This window comes from Heterocephalus glaber, unplaced genomic scaffold, assembly GCF_053883595.1.
Source record: "Heterocephalus glaber isolate CG9 unplaced genomic scaffold, H.glaber_assembly_v1.0 deba00000594, whole genome shotgun sequence".
Lineage (NCBI taxonomy): Eukaryota > Metazoa > Chordata > Mammalia > Rodentia > Bathyergidae > Heterocephalus > Heterocephalus glaber.
In genome coordinates, this window is record NW_028258151.1 from 2,268,981 (window position 1) to 2,285,929 (window position 16,949).

Genomic DNA, 16,949 nt, shown 5'->3' on the forward strand with positions numbered 1-16,949 from the left:
TTTATTAGCAGATAGAATGAGAAAGTCACTTCTTACTTGATGATCAAATACTACATCTTGTTAACTTGTAAGAGTGGCTACATTTCATATTCTTTTCCTTCCTTAATCAAAGAGAAGATAATTTGGGTTAAGTTGCCTAAAAATTAATTCGTGGAATAACTAGAGGCCAAATCAACTTCTCCTCTTAGACTAAATGCTCAGTTTCTATAAATTATAATAATAAATAAAAGAGAGTGTCAGAAATTTCCAGAAAATACCAAGCAAAAAGTTTAGGTAAAGTTTACTCATTTCAGCTTGAGGCTTTTAAAGGGATTCCAGTCTCTCTGCTGCTCTGTCTGAAGGCTGCAAATGGTCTTCGAAGTGTGCAAATTCTTCCAGAAACATCAGTGTTCCTGCAGACACTGGTGTTGGGGTCTGGAGCACCTTTACCAGGGTGAGTGAGCCAGGTTTGTCTACAACTGCATGCTCCGTGAGACCCTCTCAGTGTTTCCTGGCGATTTGCTCCCTTGGGGTTCTCTCTGAAGCTGTGCTTCAGTCAGTTTCTTAACAGTGCTTTTTGTTCCTCTTGTGCTCACTACTTTTCCTTTTGACACACTATATACTCCATCTGGCTCCCTAAATACGCTGTAGCTTGTCTACTTGGTACTTCCAAGTGAACTATTTGACTTGCCTCTCCCTTGCTGAGAACTCTTACTTATGCTTCGGGACTCACTGAGGAATCATTACCCAAATCTACTTCCTCTCCCAGGAAGTTATGTGCTCCCCTTTATTCTTTTCTACTGCATTCCCTACAAACTGTAACCAAACACTTCAGACACACTCTATGGAAGGAGATTTTCTTTCCCTTTGTATGTCTTGTCCTACTGCTGGACAGTCAGTATAACGCACTAAATGGTCAAATAAATGGATGATTTAACAAATAAATGTATTCAAAAACCCAGAATTTGTTTTAGAAGGAATTCGGTATCATATTGGGTTCCAACTGACAGCAAACAGCTTTGAAAATAAATTGAAGGCCTTTTAATTAATTCTAGCTTCACTGTCCTTGAGACTAAACAGTCATTCAGATAGGAGAGAACAGATTAAGGACAGATAACTAAGGCTCATGGAGATCAACCACTGACACAAATCTTAGAGTGTTACAGAAGGAAAGGTTTAGATACAATAATGTTTCCTTATTAAAATATAAATATATAATATATTAATATATATATAGATGATGAGTATTTTTGATCTAGATCCTTGGCAGAATTCCAAATTTAATTATTAAATGAATGGCTTTAAACTGTTCTTAAGGAATAAGGATTAATAAGATGGTTCTCAAGAAGGACTTCATGCCAAAAAACAAAAATACAAATGATATGACTCCAGTTTGTTTGATTCAGTAAAACTTTTAACTCAGGATATGTTGGATAGATGTGAGTTAAATTTCACTGAGGTAATGAAAAAGTGGTTAAATAAGGATACTATTCTATCTTCATTTCCATTTGGTTCTAGAAAGAGTGCTCCAATGCTGTGCCACAGTGCCAAGCACCAGGTCTTTTCTTAGCCAATATTCACAGTAGTTAGTTGAGGAATCAGAATTCATGCATATAGAAGTCATGACCATTAAAAAGATGAAAAAGATAACTACTCTAATAGACCCCAAGATCAAAGGTAAAAATTGACAAGTGGAAATATCAGGCTAAAAATCCAAAACTAAAAGTGATTACAGGTAAGTACAAATGCTTACATTTTGATTCAAGAAAACAACTATCTAACAGTAGTACAGATCCTATATATTTTGAGGCTTACTTTAGCTCTAAAAATTTGTGATTCCAGAGCTAATCTCGTCGCACTCCCTGCTTTTACAGTGCAAGACTTGGAAATACCCCCACAATTTATCAGAGTAGGAGCTCATTTAGGACTCAGCTCTGCTAAATCCTTTACACTTTGTCACACTGCCTATATTATTCACTGCTCAAAATAAGGCCGAATAATGGGAACATGGCAGTAACAATAACAGTGAATCACTGCATCACAAAGGCCACCATGAAGCACAAAACTGACTCCATCCTGAGATATCATCACGGAAATGTTCAGCAGAATGCAACAGTCTTCAATTTTCCAAAAGTTTGCCAGTCATGGAACTAGGATAAATTGATCAAAATGACTGGGAGTAGATTTTGGCTTAAAGAACTTAAGCCAATTGTCTGTTATTACTTTAAAAATTGTGTTTTAGCATTAATAAGCAGAACCTGGTGGATTGTCATGTCAAAATCTGAATAAAGAATGAAAGTGAATTCAGCTGACCTCCTTAGTCCCTACTCATTTAAGGAAGAACTCTTGGTCTGACCTGTTTACTGCATGTTGCTGCATGCCCCCGCCCTGTGGTTTAACCAAGATATCAACTCCATGATTCATCTGTATACACAAGTAAATCTTAAGTGGGAGGCAAGATTACAACCAGTGAGCCCTGGGCACAGAGCCAGCTAAGGCCATCTGCATCGCCACACTCTCTAGGGCCAGACAAGTGCAGGTACTTAAAATAACTTTTGACAAAATGTCTGTCCTGGGCACCAATGATTTATAATTTTGCCTTTATTTCTGATCATATGATCTGATTATCAGCAGAAAACAGAATAATAAACAAAATGTGAAAGAGACAAAGCAAACGTTAATGGTTTTCTGTGTGACACCTCATGCGTGCTGTACTGCAGATCCCTGATGGGGAGTTACTTATGTGGCTTACAGGGGATTGTGAGGATTAGCAAGGAAAAGTAAAAACCAGGATCATTTCTTGACTACATGAGAGAAGCAACAGAGGATCATAAGCCTAGAGGATAACTTCTCACACAGCCAGTCACTGCATGTCACCCACTGGGAACAGCAGCTGGGCCAACATCTCTGTTTCCTAGTGCTGGAATTCTGTCCAGGTCTGCTGGGACACACTTGCCCGGCCATTCCTATACAGCGAGCTGATTTCACACATGGTGAGAGTCTCATGTCAGTAGCTTCTAAGTGCAAATAATACATCTGTCAACTAATAGTTGGTGATATTGAATTATTTCCCTACCAACTGAAATGTAAGCTCTAACAAAGAGATTTGATTAATAAAATATATTTATTAAGAGAATTACTAAAATCAAAAATTATTATTATTATTATGAATTTGAAAACCACATTACTTTTTACGCACTAAAAACTATCACTAACTGTGAGAGTTGCCTTTATCTCATGTTAATTTAAAACTCAGTCCCATTCAGAAATGCTCAGGGTTGGTGGCAGGAAGTGCATAATAGATCCTTTCCTTAAAGGTGATCTTAAGTCACCTGCTCATGAATGCATATATTTATATTAAAATTTGTCTTTCCTTTATGAAGCTGCCAGAGTGAAAACAAAAGAAAGTAACCCGAAGAGGAAGCCAGGCATGGATGGAAAGGAAGTAAAGCAAGTGGAAAAGAAGGCAGTGGAGGTAGAGAGGGAAGGGCCCAGCAGCACAAAGGCACAAGGAGCCACAACCCAAGACTAGAAATACGAGACGGCCCCAGGCCTGGATCTAAGGGACAGGACAGTGGAGCGAAGGTCAAAATAAAAGCAAGATTCAGCAAACTGCACCACCACTCTTATACTCAGCACTGATTTGCAAGAAACTATCAAATGTCAAGTTGCCATAATTATTACATCCATAAGAACCATGTCTTTTCTACTTCTCCCTTGTTATGTGCTCCCAAATTTCCATATTTCTTTGTCCTTAAATAATATAAAATCATAGATTTCTTTGACAAAACAAGCATAAGGTAGCTACAGTTTCAAATTCCACTGTAAGCACAACTAAAAATTACAACAGAGGAGTCAGAAGATGACTCAACACTCGCTACCACTAAACTGGAAAGGTGTTATCAGATATGATACTAAAAGAATTGTATTTTTTATAGAATAAGGAGCTAAATAGTACCTGCCAAAAGGCAATGTAATTTATAAATTTAAAAAAATTGAAATTTTTTTTTTTTTTTTTTGGTACCGGGGATTGAACTCTGGTCCTTGCGCTTGCGCAGCAGGCAGCGAAACCACTGAGCTAAATCCCCGGCCCCCAAAAATTGAAATGTTAATCAATTTATTCTGTGCATATTTTAGTATACTATAAAATATATTAATGTTTCATATATTGTTTTGTTTCAAAGACAATTCTGAGGATCATACATATGAAATTAATGTAATATAGTAAATACATACACACTAAATATACTATGCATGTACTTATATGTCACAAATTCAATAGCAAGGGTTTGAGAAAATCAGAGTTCATACTGAATGTATCAAAATAATATTTTAGAAAGCTAAAAAGCAGAATTACCTCTTTGTGTATTCTACTCCCGTTGTTATGAATTGAATTCTTTTATGTGTCAGGCACTGTGTTGGTGTTAGAGATAAAACGATACACAAATTAGGTCCCTGCTCTCATGGAGCTTCTACTCTATAGAGAGAATCAAAGAACTAAACAAAAACTCCAGGTTATAATTATAAATTGTGATAAATGCTTAAAGAATAAAGGAAACTTTTTTTTTGAGGGGATGTGAAAGATTAAACTCAGGCATGGTTGACCACTGAACCACATCCCCAGCCCTTCTAGTTTTTATTTTGAGACAATGTTTTATGAAATTGCACAAACTGGCCTCAAACTTCCAATCTGTCTGCATTAGCCTTCTAAGTAGCTGGGATTGCAGCATTGTGTCACCACATCCAGCTAAGAAAATGACTTCTATGATGTAATAAATAAATAGAAGTGAGTCAAGGGAAAAGAAAGTATTTGAGGGAGTGGAGGCAGCGATGGACATATCAGAGACAGAAGAGAGCTTGGCAAAGTCAGAGAGTCACAAGAGGACAGGTGTGGCTGAGGCAGAAGCAGAAAACGGGTGTAGACCCCACTATGGGAGACTCGGGCAAGAAGGTTGCAAGTTCGAGCTCAGCCTGAGAAACTTAATGAGATCGTGACTCAAAATAAAATTTAAGAGAAATGGACTGAAATCTATATAGTTCAGTGTAAACTCTGTGGGTTTCTTCTTCTCTAACCCACATACCCTCCAGCTACTGCCCTACTGTGACTGTTCCCTTCACAGCCAGTTCTGAAGAGGATTTCTGCATAGTCTCTTTACTTTGTCAAGTACACAGTAGTTTACTCTTCAACAAACTCCAGCCTGGCTTCTACTTTTATTACTGCACCAAAATTACTCTGCCAACATCACCAAGGACACACTCAGGAAAGACTAAAATTTCCAACAAGGGTCTGGTCAAATAAAATATTACATCATACAGTGGAATAATATGCAATTATTGAAAATAATACTTTAAAAGACTTTAATGTTCATGAAATACTATGGTCCTTTATCATTATTCTCCTCTTGACTGCTGTGTGTCTCTAGATTCCATTCTATTTTCTGAGATTCCATAATTACTAATAAGTGATGCAACCCCAGAGATTAAACGTATTTCAAATTAATTATTCACTAGCATTATAGAATTGAGAGAACTCAACACACAATCTGTAATGACCACCATTAAGCCTCTGGCTTGGCTGTCAGACTGACTCCATTCCTGTCCCAACTGCCTGGCACCCCACATGATTGAAAGTTGGCACGGTTACTCCCACATCAGTATTCAGTGGCCACCAATAAATTGGTCTGATTTTTGAAGTCATAGTTATTATTTTATTCCATCTGTTCTCTTCATTTTCAAGTCAGCTGCTGAATGAAAGTCCTTACTAAATATTATAGAAGTCTTACGCATGTTATCAGGGTAAATGAAACAATTGTGTAACAGGCGCTACTCAGTAAAATTCCACAAGATGAACCAAGGGAGAATTCACAGGAAGTAAGGTGACATGTTGACAGCCACTTTAAAGTGATTTTGGGAAACTGCTATATTTGTAATAATGGTATTTAACATTCTTACATTAGTTTTGAATATTAGGCATAATTGCCAAGAAAGCTTTAATAGTGAAATCCTAAAAATATATTTCAACTTTGACCTGATTTTATCTATTTAGTCTGTTCTCAATTTTACTTTAGCTAAAACTTAAGAAGTACCTGACATTAGTTTTTTTTTAAAAAAAGCAAAATCATTCCTTGGAATAATTATTTGATACACCATTATTTATCTGTTACCACTCTAAAGAAAAGTTTTATTTTTCTATATACTTTTATACATTAAGTAACCCTATCATTTCAAATTTGAAAATATCTTTGACAGAGTCTCTGGTCACACAATGTAAACATAACCAAAGAAGTTGATCTAGGGTATGTAGACATAATGTGAAGTATACGTGGGATTTATGTGTATGCACATACGGGATTTAGGCATCTGCAGATTTTAGTATTTTCATGGAAGTCTTTAACCAACCTCCCATGGATATCAAGGGGTGGCTGTACGTTCAAATGAGTCCCTCTGCACTTGGACTAGGGGCAGTATATTCTACTTTCTAGAAACAACTTAGTCTAGAGTAAGTTAAGTTGGCCTGAAGGCTACTTTTCTAGCCATGATAAAAAGCAACTGATCTCTCTACTTGGTCTCCACTTGATTATAGAATTATCACTTACAAATCCTCATACTATTTTAGCATACTATTTTATCTTTCAAAGTTGATGTATTCTTTATTTTTTGACTGGCAACCATATGTCCTTGGTAGATATGACAACCCTGAATTTAGTTATTTTATTATTTTTTAGTACTTTATTTGGCAATTAGTGTCATTCAAAATTATCAAATTTTAAACACAGAAGAGGGCATAAGGAGGGACTTAAGAAGAAAGGTAGGTCATTTTATAATTATATACTCAGTTTTCCACAAGGAATTGATATTCAAATTAGACTGATCGGCTTTGTTCAGAAAATAATACATTGTGAGCAATCCAAGAACCTCATGTTGTTGTCACACCAAAATGAGTGCTTCATGGACTCCTGTTTAACTCTCCTCTAAAACAGTCAGCCACATGACCTTATTTATGGGTCTATGAAAAATACATGTAGTATGGGTCAGGATACATGGATTTTTCAGCATACACAGTAAGTAATAATGAAAGAACTTTTTTTATAGTTTTTATTTGCATTTCTTTTATTAGGAATAAGGTACATAATCTCATGTTTAAAACCTATCTGTATTTTAATTTCTGTAGACCATTTATACCAGTGTATTTTTTGTCGAGGTTTGTTGAAGTGGAGTTGTTGGTTTTTTCTCTTATTTGTATGAGTTACCTTCATGCTAGGTAATTTTATTCTTTGTTTTTATAAGTTTTGAATATATTCATTCAATAATTGGCTGCATTTTATAGTTACTTTCAAAAAAGGATTCATAAACCTGATGTTTAAATTACTACTTTTATACTTATAAAATTCATTTTAAAAATTGTTGTGGTAAAATATATATAACATTTACCATTTTAATTGTTTTTTGGTTGTACAATTCAGTGGTCTTATATGATTAACATTTATTGTACACAAAGAACATTTTTTAACATAAGGGTTATTACATGAATCCTACCTCTGACTGTCCATCATTGGAATTATGATTCTCTTTTGATATTTTTTGTTTGATGTTTTCTTTTTGACAAACTTTCAATCATTCTCCATAAGTATGGCAAAAATTGGCTATTTGAATACAAGCTAGTAGATATGAGGAACTAGAAAAGAAATCTTTGAAGCAGACTATAGCAACTGTTTTTGCTATGCTTCATGGCCTGTAAAAACACATTCATTCTCAAACAATACCAACTATATATACAAAATAAGATTTTAGCATGTTAGTGACCATATTACACAGAATGTCTATGACCTTGCTGAGTCTCACTTATTCCTACAGGTAAAATTCCACTGGTAAACCATAAATATGTGTAAATAGAGTATTTATTTAAAGATATAGCCTCACAATGACTGTTATCTAAAGTAAAAATGTTTAAGGAATTTTTTTTAAAGAGAGACCCATTTTATAAATAGTCATAATTTAATGCAATTCTCAATTTCATGGTTATCATATGGCTATCATTTTTTTCTTCCTCACAGTTCAGTGAGGAAAAGTAATTATTATGTAGCTTACAACATGTGTGCTTTGCCTTATAATTATAATAGATGCTCATTGTCTCTATAAATACTTAATGAAGAAGCAAATAACTGATCACTGCCAAGAAAGCTAAATGCCCGCAATACTGTCTAATTCACAATGATACAGTCCTCCTCTGGCATTTTAATTACATGACATTTGATGTACACAACAGTTATGAAACAAGGAATGGTACTGTTGCTATTTTATTTTAAAACAAAAGTAGAGTTTTGGAATGCAGAAGAATTCAAATGATCATCTGCAGGGAAATTTTGGACCAAGCACTTCTATTCTTGATACTAGACAATGAAAATATTCATAAAACAATGAATGGTTTTCTATTTAAACTATTGAATGACTTCAGTAATTATTTATGAAACAAAATACTCTCTTAAAACACAAGACTAACCACACAGAACTTAGTTGTGTGAGCAGGTGTCTTGAGATGACGGCCCTGTGGTTAGGGCCCACCGCCCATCTTTCCCATCCTGCCCTGGGCCCTGGGGGGCAGAACTCTGCACGCACCTGACTGGCTCTTGCTTTGGACTGACCAGCAGTAGGGGACTGGCACCCTCTGGGACTGACTTCCTTGGGCTTCCTGTCTTTCTTGGCTCCTGTCCCCAGCCTCCCGGATGGGTCTTCCTGCCACTGGGTCTGGTTATTGTGTGGGTATGACCAGGGACATTGCAAACCCTTGTGGTTTTCTTATATCCCACCCATACCTTTAAGACCATCCTTTTACTAAACTTTGAAATTATTCTAATTGCAGTATACCATCTCCTTCATGTGACACCCTATTACAGCTAGTTCCTATTTGTTCCTTCAGGAAAGAATTTTGTTGATAAACCAGGTGAATATTTGTGCAAAGACTTGGATACAGTGGATCAAGGACACCATGACATAAATATATAATTCTTAGTGTTTCAATCCTTTATGTATCCATGGAAGGTATTGAACTAGAAATGTCTAACCACCATCTAAGTAAGTTTAGAAAGATTTGTGACAATCACCAAAATATTAAGTCTATTTTAACTGAAGCAAAGACTTCCAGTTATTTCTATAAAAGTATTGAATTGCTTACATGAAATACAAAGATGCTACATCGAAGATGCTATTTGAAAATATTTTCAAGAGTGCAATTTATCTTTACAGCACACGTATAAAGACAGAGATTTACCTTTTCGCCAATTTTTCCTTGGATGCCTTCAAAACCTTGCTCTCCCTGTAGAAGAAAAACATGGTACATATAGTAACAGAAACAATACTTATGACACATATATTTGTAGTAATAAAGCTCCCAATAATAAAAAGATCACTAATTTTAAATAATCACTCCTACCTTGTAAACGCTAATATTAAGTAATACAAACTTTAAATATCCCTAAATTCCAAAGGAACAGTTTTCTAGTAGCTTCACTACTTGCAAGGTAATTTAATCTTCATAAGCCTGAATTTCCCCATGTATAAAATAAGTATGACAGTAGTACCTTTGTCACTGATTTATTTTGAGAACTGAGGTTATCATTCTAGTTCCCACATGGACTGTTAGCCATTCTTGTTATTATTATTATTTATTCCACTAGGTCCAGACTTCTTAGAAAGCAAACTCCCACACTATCATTCCAGCGAGATCTGTATGGTGAATAAATTCACGTTTGAACCATGGAGCTCCGGCTCCTGCTCTGACATCAGCACCATGCCCCATCTACCTTTTGCTCCTGCCCCTCAGTCACAGAAAGAGGGCTGGTGGTCTCAGGGCTCCTGGCTGTCAATTGCCATATTTATCCTAAAAGGCATAAGTCCGTTTTCTTCAATAAGCCCTATCTGGTCTGACAAGCTCATTTTCCCACTTAATTTGGCATAGTAGTTACAGTACTGATGTTCCTTTCATACATTCAACAAACATTCACTGAGCACCTCCTAAGCGCCTGGCGTTCATGGTGACAGAGTCCCTGTGGAGGATAGCTCACGTGTTCCCTCATGCTGGGGGCGCTGTGACAGAGGAAGCGCTTAGGGAGAAGTCCCAGGGTTCAGGGACAACAGACGGAGGCTTTCATACCTGAAGCTTTTTCTGCAATGCCTCAATGGAGGACACTGGTATAACAAAATCCATATCAATTATATGAAAAGGAATGCCAGCTTTTTACTACCTCTGCATAATATGTGAATGTATTACATATGTTTATATATATATAATCAAATACAAGTTTCAGTGTCTCTCACACACACACACACACACACACACACACACATATGATCAACAATACTTTTACTTCATTTACCAGGAGAGAAAACAGGTTAGTTTGTAGATATGTTCACCATGATCTACGTTTTTCCTCTTTTCCTGGAACACATACTTTAACTTGATCTGTTAACTCAAGCTGACATTGAAGCTGCCAGGCGACACCAGTACATCAGCCGCATGTCAGCAGGATGCAGCCACCACAGACAGCTGCTGGAAAGTCCAAAACCATTTCCCAGCAGATAAATCTGCACATCCCTTGGCTCGCCACTCGCCTCACAGATGCAGCACATGCTGTACCACTGGGTTTTGTCTAGAACTGCTGTGAAGAAATTCAGAAGCTTGCCACTGCATTGCTGCCAGTTCAACCTCATTATCTTTACTGGGCCAAATAAAAGATTTTTTTCTTAAAGCTGTAACTATAAGTGCATATCTTTTAAAATGATATTTTTAGCTACAGAGAAAAGCTTAAATTCATAGCAACTTCTGACATCTTATAATTAAAATCGGTAAAGCTTGTCTAGAAATGCTATGCTTGGCTTTGGTGGGCATCTAATGTTGCATCAGTGACACTCTCCCCGAGGTGGGATTATCTGGGCTGTGTCCTGACAGCTGGCTCCACCTGAAGTGACTCCCTGTCGCTCCAGGAAACTGGAATACATCAGTTCCTGTGCTTCCAGGAATGCTGGTCACATGCAATCCTGTGCTTTCCCAAAGTGGGAATACCATCCTTGGACAGCAAAAGGGGACAAAAGAAGCTCATCATAGTAAAGAAAAAGATGCTAGGCACTGACTTACAGAAGCCCCGCCAGTGAAAATTTCTTATTTTCATGATTTTGTCATTCTGAAAGACATATTTGGAAGAGATTAGGCATCTATAACTATCTGTGTAATAGTTACTATTTTAATGCAATCTGAGCTATTAAAAATAAGGATAAGTAGGAAGTGAAGTCCAGTCCAAGACAGGAAAAACTGTTCTGCTATACATTTTAGACGGTGGCTATAAGCAGTAAAAACATTTCTGGAGTAGCTATGTCAACTTTTTGGGGCCCTCACTGAGCACTGTCATGGACTTCTTTAGAAGAGGATGATGCTGAAGTCCTCTGATAAAACCCTGCCTAGAACGGTAAATTGCTTCCTTGGGTCCTCTTTGGAAAGACTGGTCCTTAGATTTCCAAGAATCTTTGATGGAATTCAGTTTTATCAAGGAGAATTTCTGAATCTGTACTATATTATGTGCAAATTCAATTGTCATGATGTTAAAATTCTTAGTTCATGTGCAACACACAAAAACTCTTTACCTTTTGACCAGGTAAGCCTGGAGCCCCAGGTAAGCCATGTTCACCCTAAAAGAAGCACATAAAATCAGTTGTATTAGCCACAAAAAGACATGACAGGTACATTTGTGTTTGTGTGTGTGTGTGTGTGTGTCTCCTTCAATAACCCTGGTGCTGTAGAGAAATGTAGCCTACCACTGAATACCCACCATGCCAAGGGGTTTTCCATCTATCCCTTATCTCACAACTGCAGGACTACCAGCTCAATTTTAAAACAAAGAAATACAGGCTCTGAGAGGTTAAGTAATGTGTCCATGGTCATCCAACTTTTAGCATTACTTGAGATTTGAACTGAGGTCTCACTGACTCCACAGCATATATTTTCAACATGATATTTAGTTACCCTTATTTCATTTTCTTTCTTGCAAATATCTGGGCAAAATGCTAAAGCCTGACATGGTACTTTTTAATGAGCCAAGTGCTGTTCTCCTATCAGGTAAATACTATGACCGTGATTATTTTACAGATGATGACACACTAACCAGGTGGCTACTGGAGTCCTAGCACACCTCAGTTCTGTGTACCTAGTTGCTCCCTACCTTGTCTCTGGGAAAAGTGAGATAATCTGGCTTGTAAGTATCTTTTTGACTAAAATCTGAAATTTATACATACACAAATATTTCATATATACATATATATATACACACGTATATACACATTATATATACATACTATATATACATATACATTTATCATACATACATGCAAGCACATTTCCTTTCTTATCCATGTCTATGGATTGCCTTTAGATCAGATTTGCAATCATATACAATGTCATTTTATATGAAACATTTACTTGGAAAAAGTTTTAGTTCTTTTTATTCATCTGGTGCCTATTTTGGGCAGAAAGGTTTCAGCAGACGTCTATCAGTTTCTATCACAGGAATTCATGGGTCATGTCTTTGACAAGTATGGTTTGTAAACAGCACTTCAGCTAGGAAGAGATATTCCTGGGAGGATGTGCATGTTCTCAGTGGAGCCTCAGGAATTCATCTGGTTAGGAATTTACTTTGGGACCTGAGTTTGGAAGTTTAGGCAGTTCAAAATGAACTAGTAATTCGTTGACCTGCTCTATATCCACCAAATATTTATAATTAATTTAGAAAATAGCAGCTTTTAAGCATTTCATAGAACACAGACATCACTTTTAAAAATTTTATAAACAAAATTCAAGATATGAAGAGAAAAATCACAGCATCAAACTTTAAAACACCAATGATTTATTTTTCTAAATCAGATTTCTATTTTTTGATTAATTAATACATTTTTGGAAAGTTTTAGTGAATTTTACCAGAGATGTCCTGCTATGTATACACATTATTTTCAAGATTAAGATTTTTCTTAGATTAGATTAAATTGCCAATTCTATAGTATAACTGCTATCATGACAGAAATAAACTTTCTTGCTAAGTGTAATTAAGTGATGAAGCATCAATAAAACATATATACCTATGTAATATTTCTATCACTTAAAATTATTACAGTTCAAGATCTCAGGCATCACTCAAGTCTATTAGAAACTTCATTTGATAAGGTGGTCCCAAAAGCACACTAAGTATCTGACACCAGGGAACATTCTATAGAAATGTAGTTCTGTTACTCATCATGGAAGTATGACCATTTGTCCAAAGGATCAGATTATTTTCATTGTTGGTCTAATATGATGTTTTATATCATATTACAAGTTACACATGACAATAAGATATGACATATAACCCAATAAAGTACACTGATGCAGTATTTACACTGCCAAATATACTGTTTAGGGGAAAACAACCCAAAAGTAGGGACGATATCTCCACTGCTCCTTTGCTCACAGCCCTCTCTTATGTACCCTGTGCTCCTATTATTGGCACCCAGTGTCCTCCCTCTGCCATGTGAGGGTCAGGGTCACACCCAGACCTACTGTTAACTGGGACCAAAAGTCTTCAAAGCTGTAGTACAGAGAATGTGTCTTCAGTTGACACAAGTGTTTTGATCATTATAATTAAAATATTACATTTTCCTATGGTCAGGGTCGATTGGCCTCTCCTCCTTTCTGACTGGAAATGTGTTTTGTAACCATAATTCTAGACCCCAAGATAACCCCGTGAGATGAGCTGACCTCCCATGTCACACCAACATAGACAAGCTTTGAAATATTGCGGGCTCATTTGAAGAACAAGCTTGTGACTTTGCTATTCAAAAATTTATTCATTATGTTCTTGCTGCCTTTTTTGAAGTTACTACAGATGCTCTACTTAAAAACCTACCATCATTTTTAATAATTTGACATTTTTCTAGTCCTTGTGGGATAAATGAGAATTTTTTTTGTCTCCATCTCCAAAAGAAAAGATTAATTAGCATAAAAACCAAAGAGAGATATAGTCCTAAAGAGTAAAAAAAAAAGGATGATGAAGTTTTGGTAAGAACTCTCCCTGAAGCCTAATTTACGTCAGCAGTCTGAGCTTCTCTTTGTCTCCCTAGGAGGCACAGGCTCAAGGCCTTCTGTGCTGTTACAGTTTGGGGTCAAATTTAATTCTACCTATAAAATAATTACCTGCCTAACGTGACTCAGAGAGTGCAGATTATTTGCCCTTTCTGAACTCTTGCAAACTGTTCTTCCTCCCAAGCTCAGCTCAAGAAAGACAAAAAATGATTTCCTTAGTTTCTAATATTTCAGTTCATTATAGAAAATTACAATCAGTGGTTCTCAACACAACCATAACTTTCAGAACTTGTCTGTGAAGTACACTCTTTATCGCAGGCCTACCTACCAAAAGACCCATGCCCCTGTCCAATTACATGTTCAAATGACAGAGGGCATATGAATAAGACTTAGTAAAATAAAGCAGGGCAAGCTCTACTGCTGCTGTGATAGTATTGTTACCTTTGTCATTACTATAATACATAGTGCATCTTCAACTTCCTGGAACAATCAAAAAGCACCCTTCACAGAATTCAAAATAATCTCTTTGTGGTTAAAAAAAAACCAAACTAATGTGATGTTTGGAGATAGCTGGTGGCTTTCTGAAAAGCTAATAAAAAGATTTCGTCTTACCTCCTTTTATCACTGTACTTTCCCCAGTGGTCAGGGTTGTGAGGTATAAAATATAAATTATTAGTTTCCTTATTTCTTTGATATTGGAGTCAATCTATTTCTTATTACAGGATATATATGTTGTCTAAAAGATATTTGATTGGGAGTTGCATTCCTTAGGGCTAGAGGTAGCAAATCTATAACACCAAGCAAAGAAAGGTAGAGAAATCAGGTAAACAAAGACCTCACAAATAACTAGAATTTGACTGAGAAAGTATGAAGTCATATACTATGTGGTACGGTTTATTTTCAAAAACTTTAAGCATTCACCCTTTGATTTAAAAGTGTAAGATCCCATTATTACATTGTTTCTATAGCAAAATATAAAATTTGACCTATCATTTCACTTACAGCATGTTTCCTGGGAATATAACCTTCTGTGTGACTTTAGTGTACACTTGGAAATATATTAATATTTCCATGGCTAATTAACTGGTTTTCATTAAAAGAAAATGGCTAGAAGAAATATCTGAAATAGAGTACCATAATTCTAACATGAAAACCAATTAAACAGGCAGGAGAAAGTAAATTTCATTTTGATTTTCTGTATCACTCATGTCCTATCTACATTTCTGTCTATGTTCTTGCTTTACCAGCCATAATTTTCAGAAATTGAATTTTTATAAGGTTCTTAAATTTTGAGTAGTCTATTAAACATTTCATGAAACACAAAACACACCTTCCATTTTTAAAGATATTTTCTCTAACCTAAGTTCTTATATTTCAGGAAATATTTCCTTCTATATTTTGAGACTTCATTCCATGAAATGAACTGTTGAGTAAAAAATATATATGTTGGATATATTTTAAAAGCTCAAATGTTTTGAATTATTTATATTTGTTGGATCCTTAATGTAGCCAACATATGGAGATTCATTATCACATAAATACTAAGGTTAAGACCAATTTAATACCTTCTTAATCATAAAGTGAATGAGGTCTATTATTATTTTTTCCTATGAGCCATTTTAAGAAGAGAAAGCCAGCCACTATGGTTAAAGTATGGCTGATATATGTCTTAATCATAGTCATGTGTGTATGAGTAATAAACAGCAGGTAAGCTCAGCGATTACTCTGTCAAAATCTATTATCTGAAGGTATATGGATATGAGCCCACATAAACATATGCAGGTTTATATGCCTATAAAGTAAGCAGGATGGGTATTCTTAAATATAGGACAACTATAAACTAATACATTTATATTGACCACTGTGACCAAAGAATCCAGTGAGGAACTAACTCTATCCATAGCTTCTTTAATTCACGCATTTTTGCTGTGTGATTAGCATTGTGGAGAGCAAGGGAAAATAATTCCAAATATGGTTATTGAATCAATCCTTTCTGAACCTAAACTAACCTCTCCCAAATTTCTGACCACTTGTTTCACTTCTGCTGTCTGCAATGACACAGTAAAAAATCTCACAGGCCTTCTATATGATATCCTTTTGTGTCATTATGAAGCCTTCTACTCAATAAATCATTAATTTTTAAAATGATAACTTGGAGTTCCTTAATATTGTGATCCTGGTTCTCTGGGTACACACTGTCAGTCCTTATGGCTTTTAAAATGCGGTGCTCACAGCTTATCACCTGACTCCAGAAATGGTCTTACACAGGAAAGAGAGCAGCGGGGCAACCATGCACACAAACACACACACACACACACACACACACACGTACACACATGCCTTGTTCAGAATAGTAAATTACAATTCTAATAATACAACTTTCTTTTTTAAAGCAAAATTGCTTATATACACTGGGCTTGTTGTCAATTACAACTATTAAGTTTTCCTTTCAAAGTGATTCCTAATTTTAAAATCCTGTTTCCAATTAGTGAGATAAATATCATACTGAGTTATTCAAATAAAAAACCCTTAATTTTGGAATGATTTGGAGAATTAAACTTTTCTTTCCATAGCTAGCAAAACCAGGGAGTCTTAATTGATGTTGTGGAGTTCAATACAAAATCTGGGCTATTTAATTGTGATAATTTTCTTAAAGTTGATCAGTCAGGAACAAGGGTTTGGGCTTCTCACTCTATTGTCAGACCAGCTGTAATACAGTTTTTTAAATAAATTTGAAACTTCAAAACAGTATGTGGAAACACAAGGCACTCAAGGCGAATCATCTACTGAACCATCCGCAGTATAGCAAGTGACATCTGAATCAAGTCTCTAACATGCAAAAGATGATTTAGGATATGAAGAGGACAGTGTC

The 16,949-nt window shown here is 35.9% G+C and overlaps 1 protein-coding gene across 4 annotated transcripts in view; it reads right to left on the minus strand.

Annotated features, from left to right (window-relative positions):
- The window catches only part of Col19a1 (collagen type XIX alpha 1 chain), a 349,367-nt gene that overhangs the window by 226,424 nt on the left and 105,994 nt on the right, over positions 1-16,949 (minus strand). For 3 of the 4 annotated variants that reach the window (XM_087205147.1, XM_087205146.1, XM_087205144.1), the window contains 2 exons: positions 11,614-11,658; positions 9,248-9,292 (listed from right to left, as the gene is read on the minus strand). In XM_087205147.1, coding sequence (XP_087061273.1) covers positions 9,248-9,292; positions 11,614-11,658 — 90 coding nt within the window. The remainder of the gene's footprint in view (positions 1-9,247; positions 9,293-11,613; positions 11,659-16,949) is intronic. The other variant, XM_087205145.1, reaches the window with a different exon arrangement.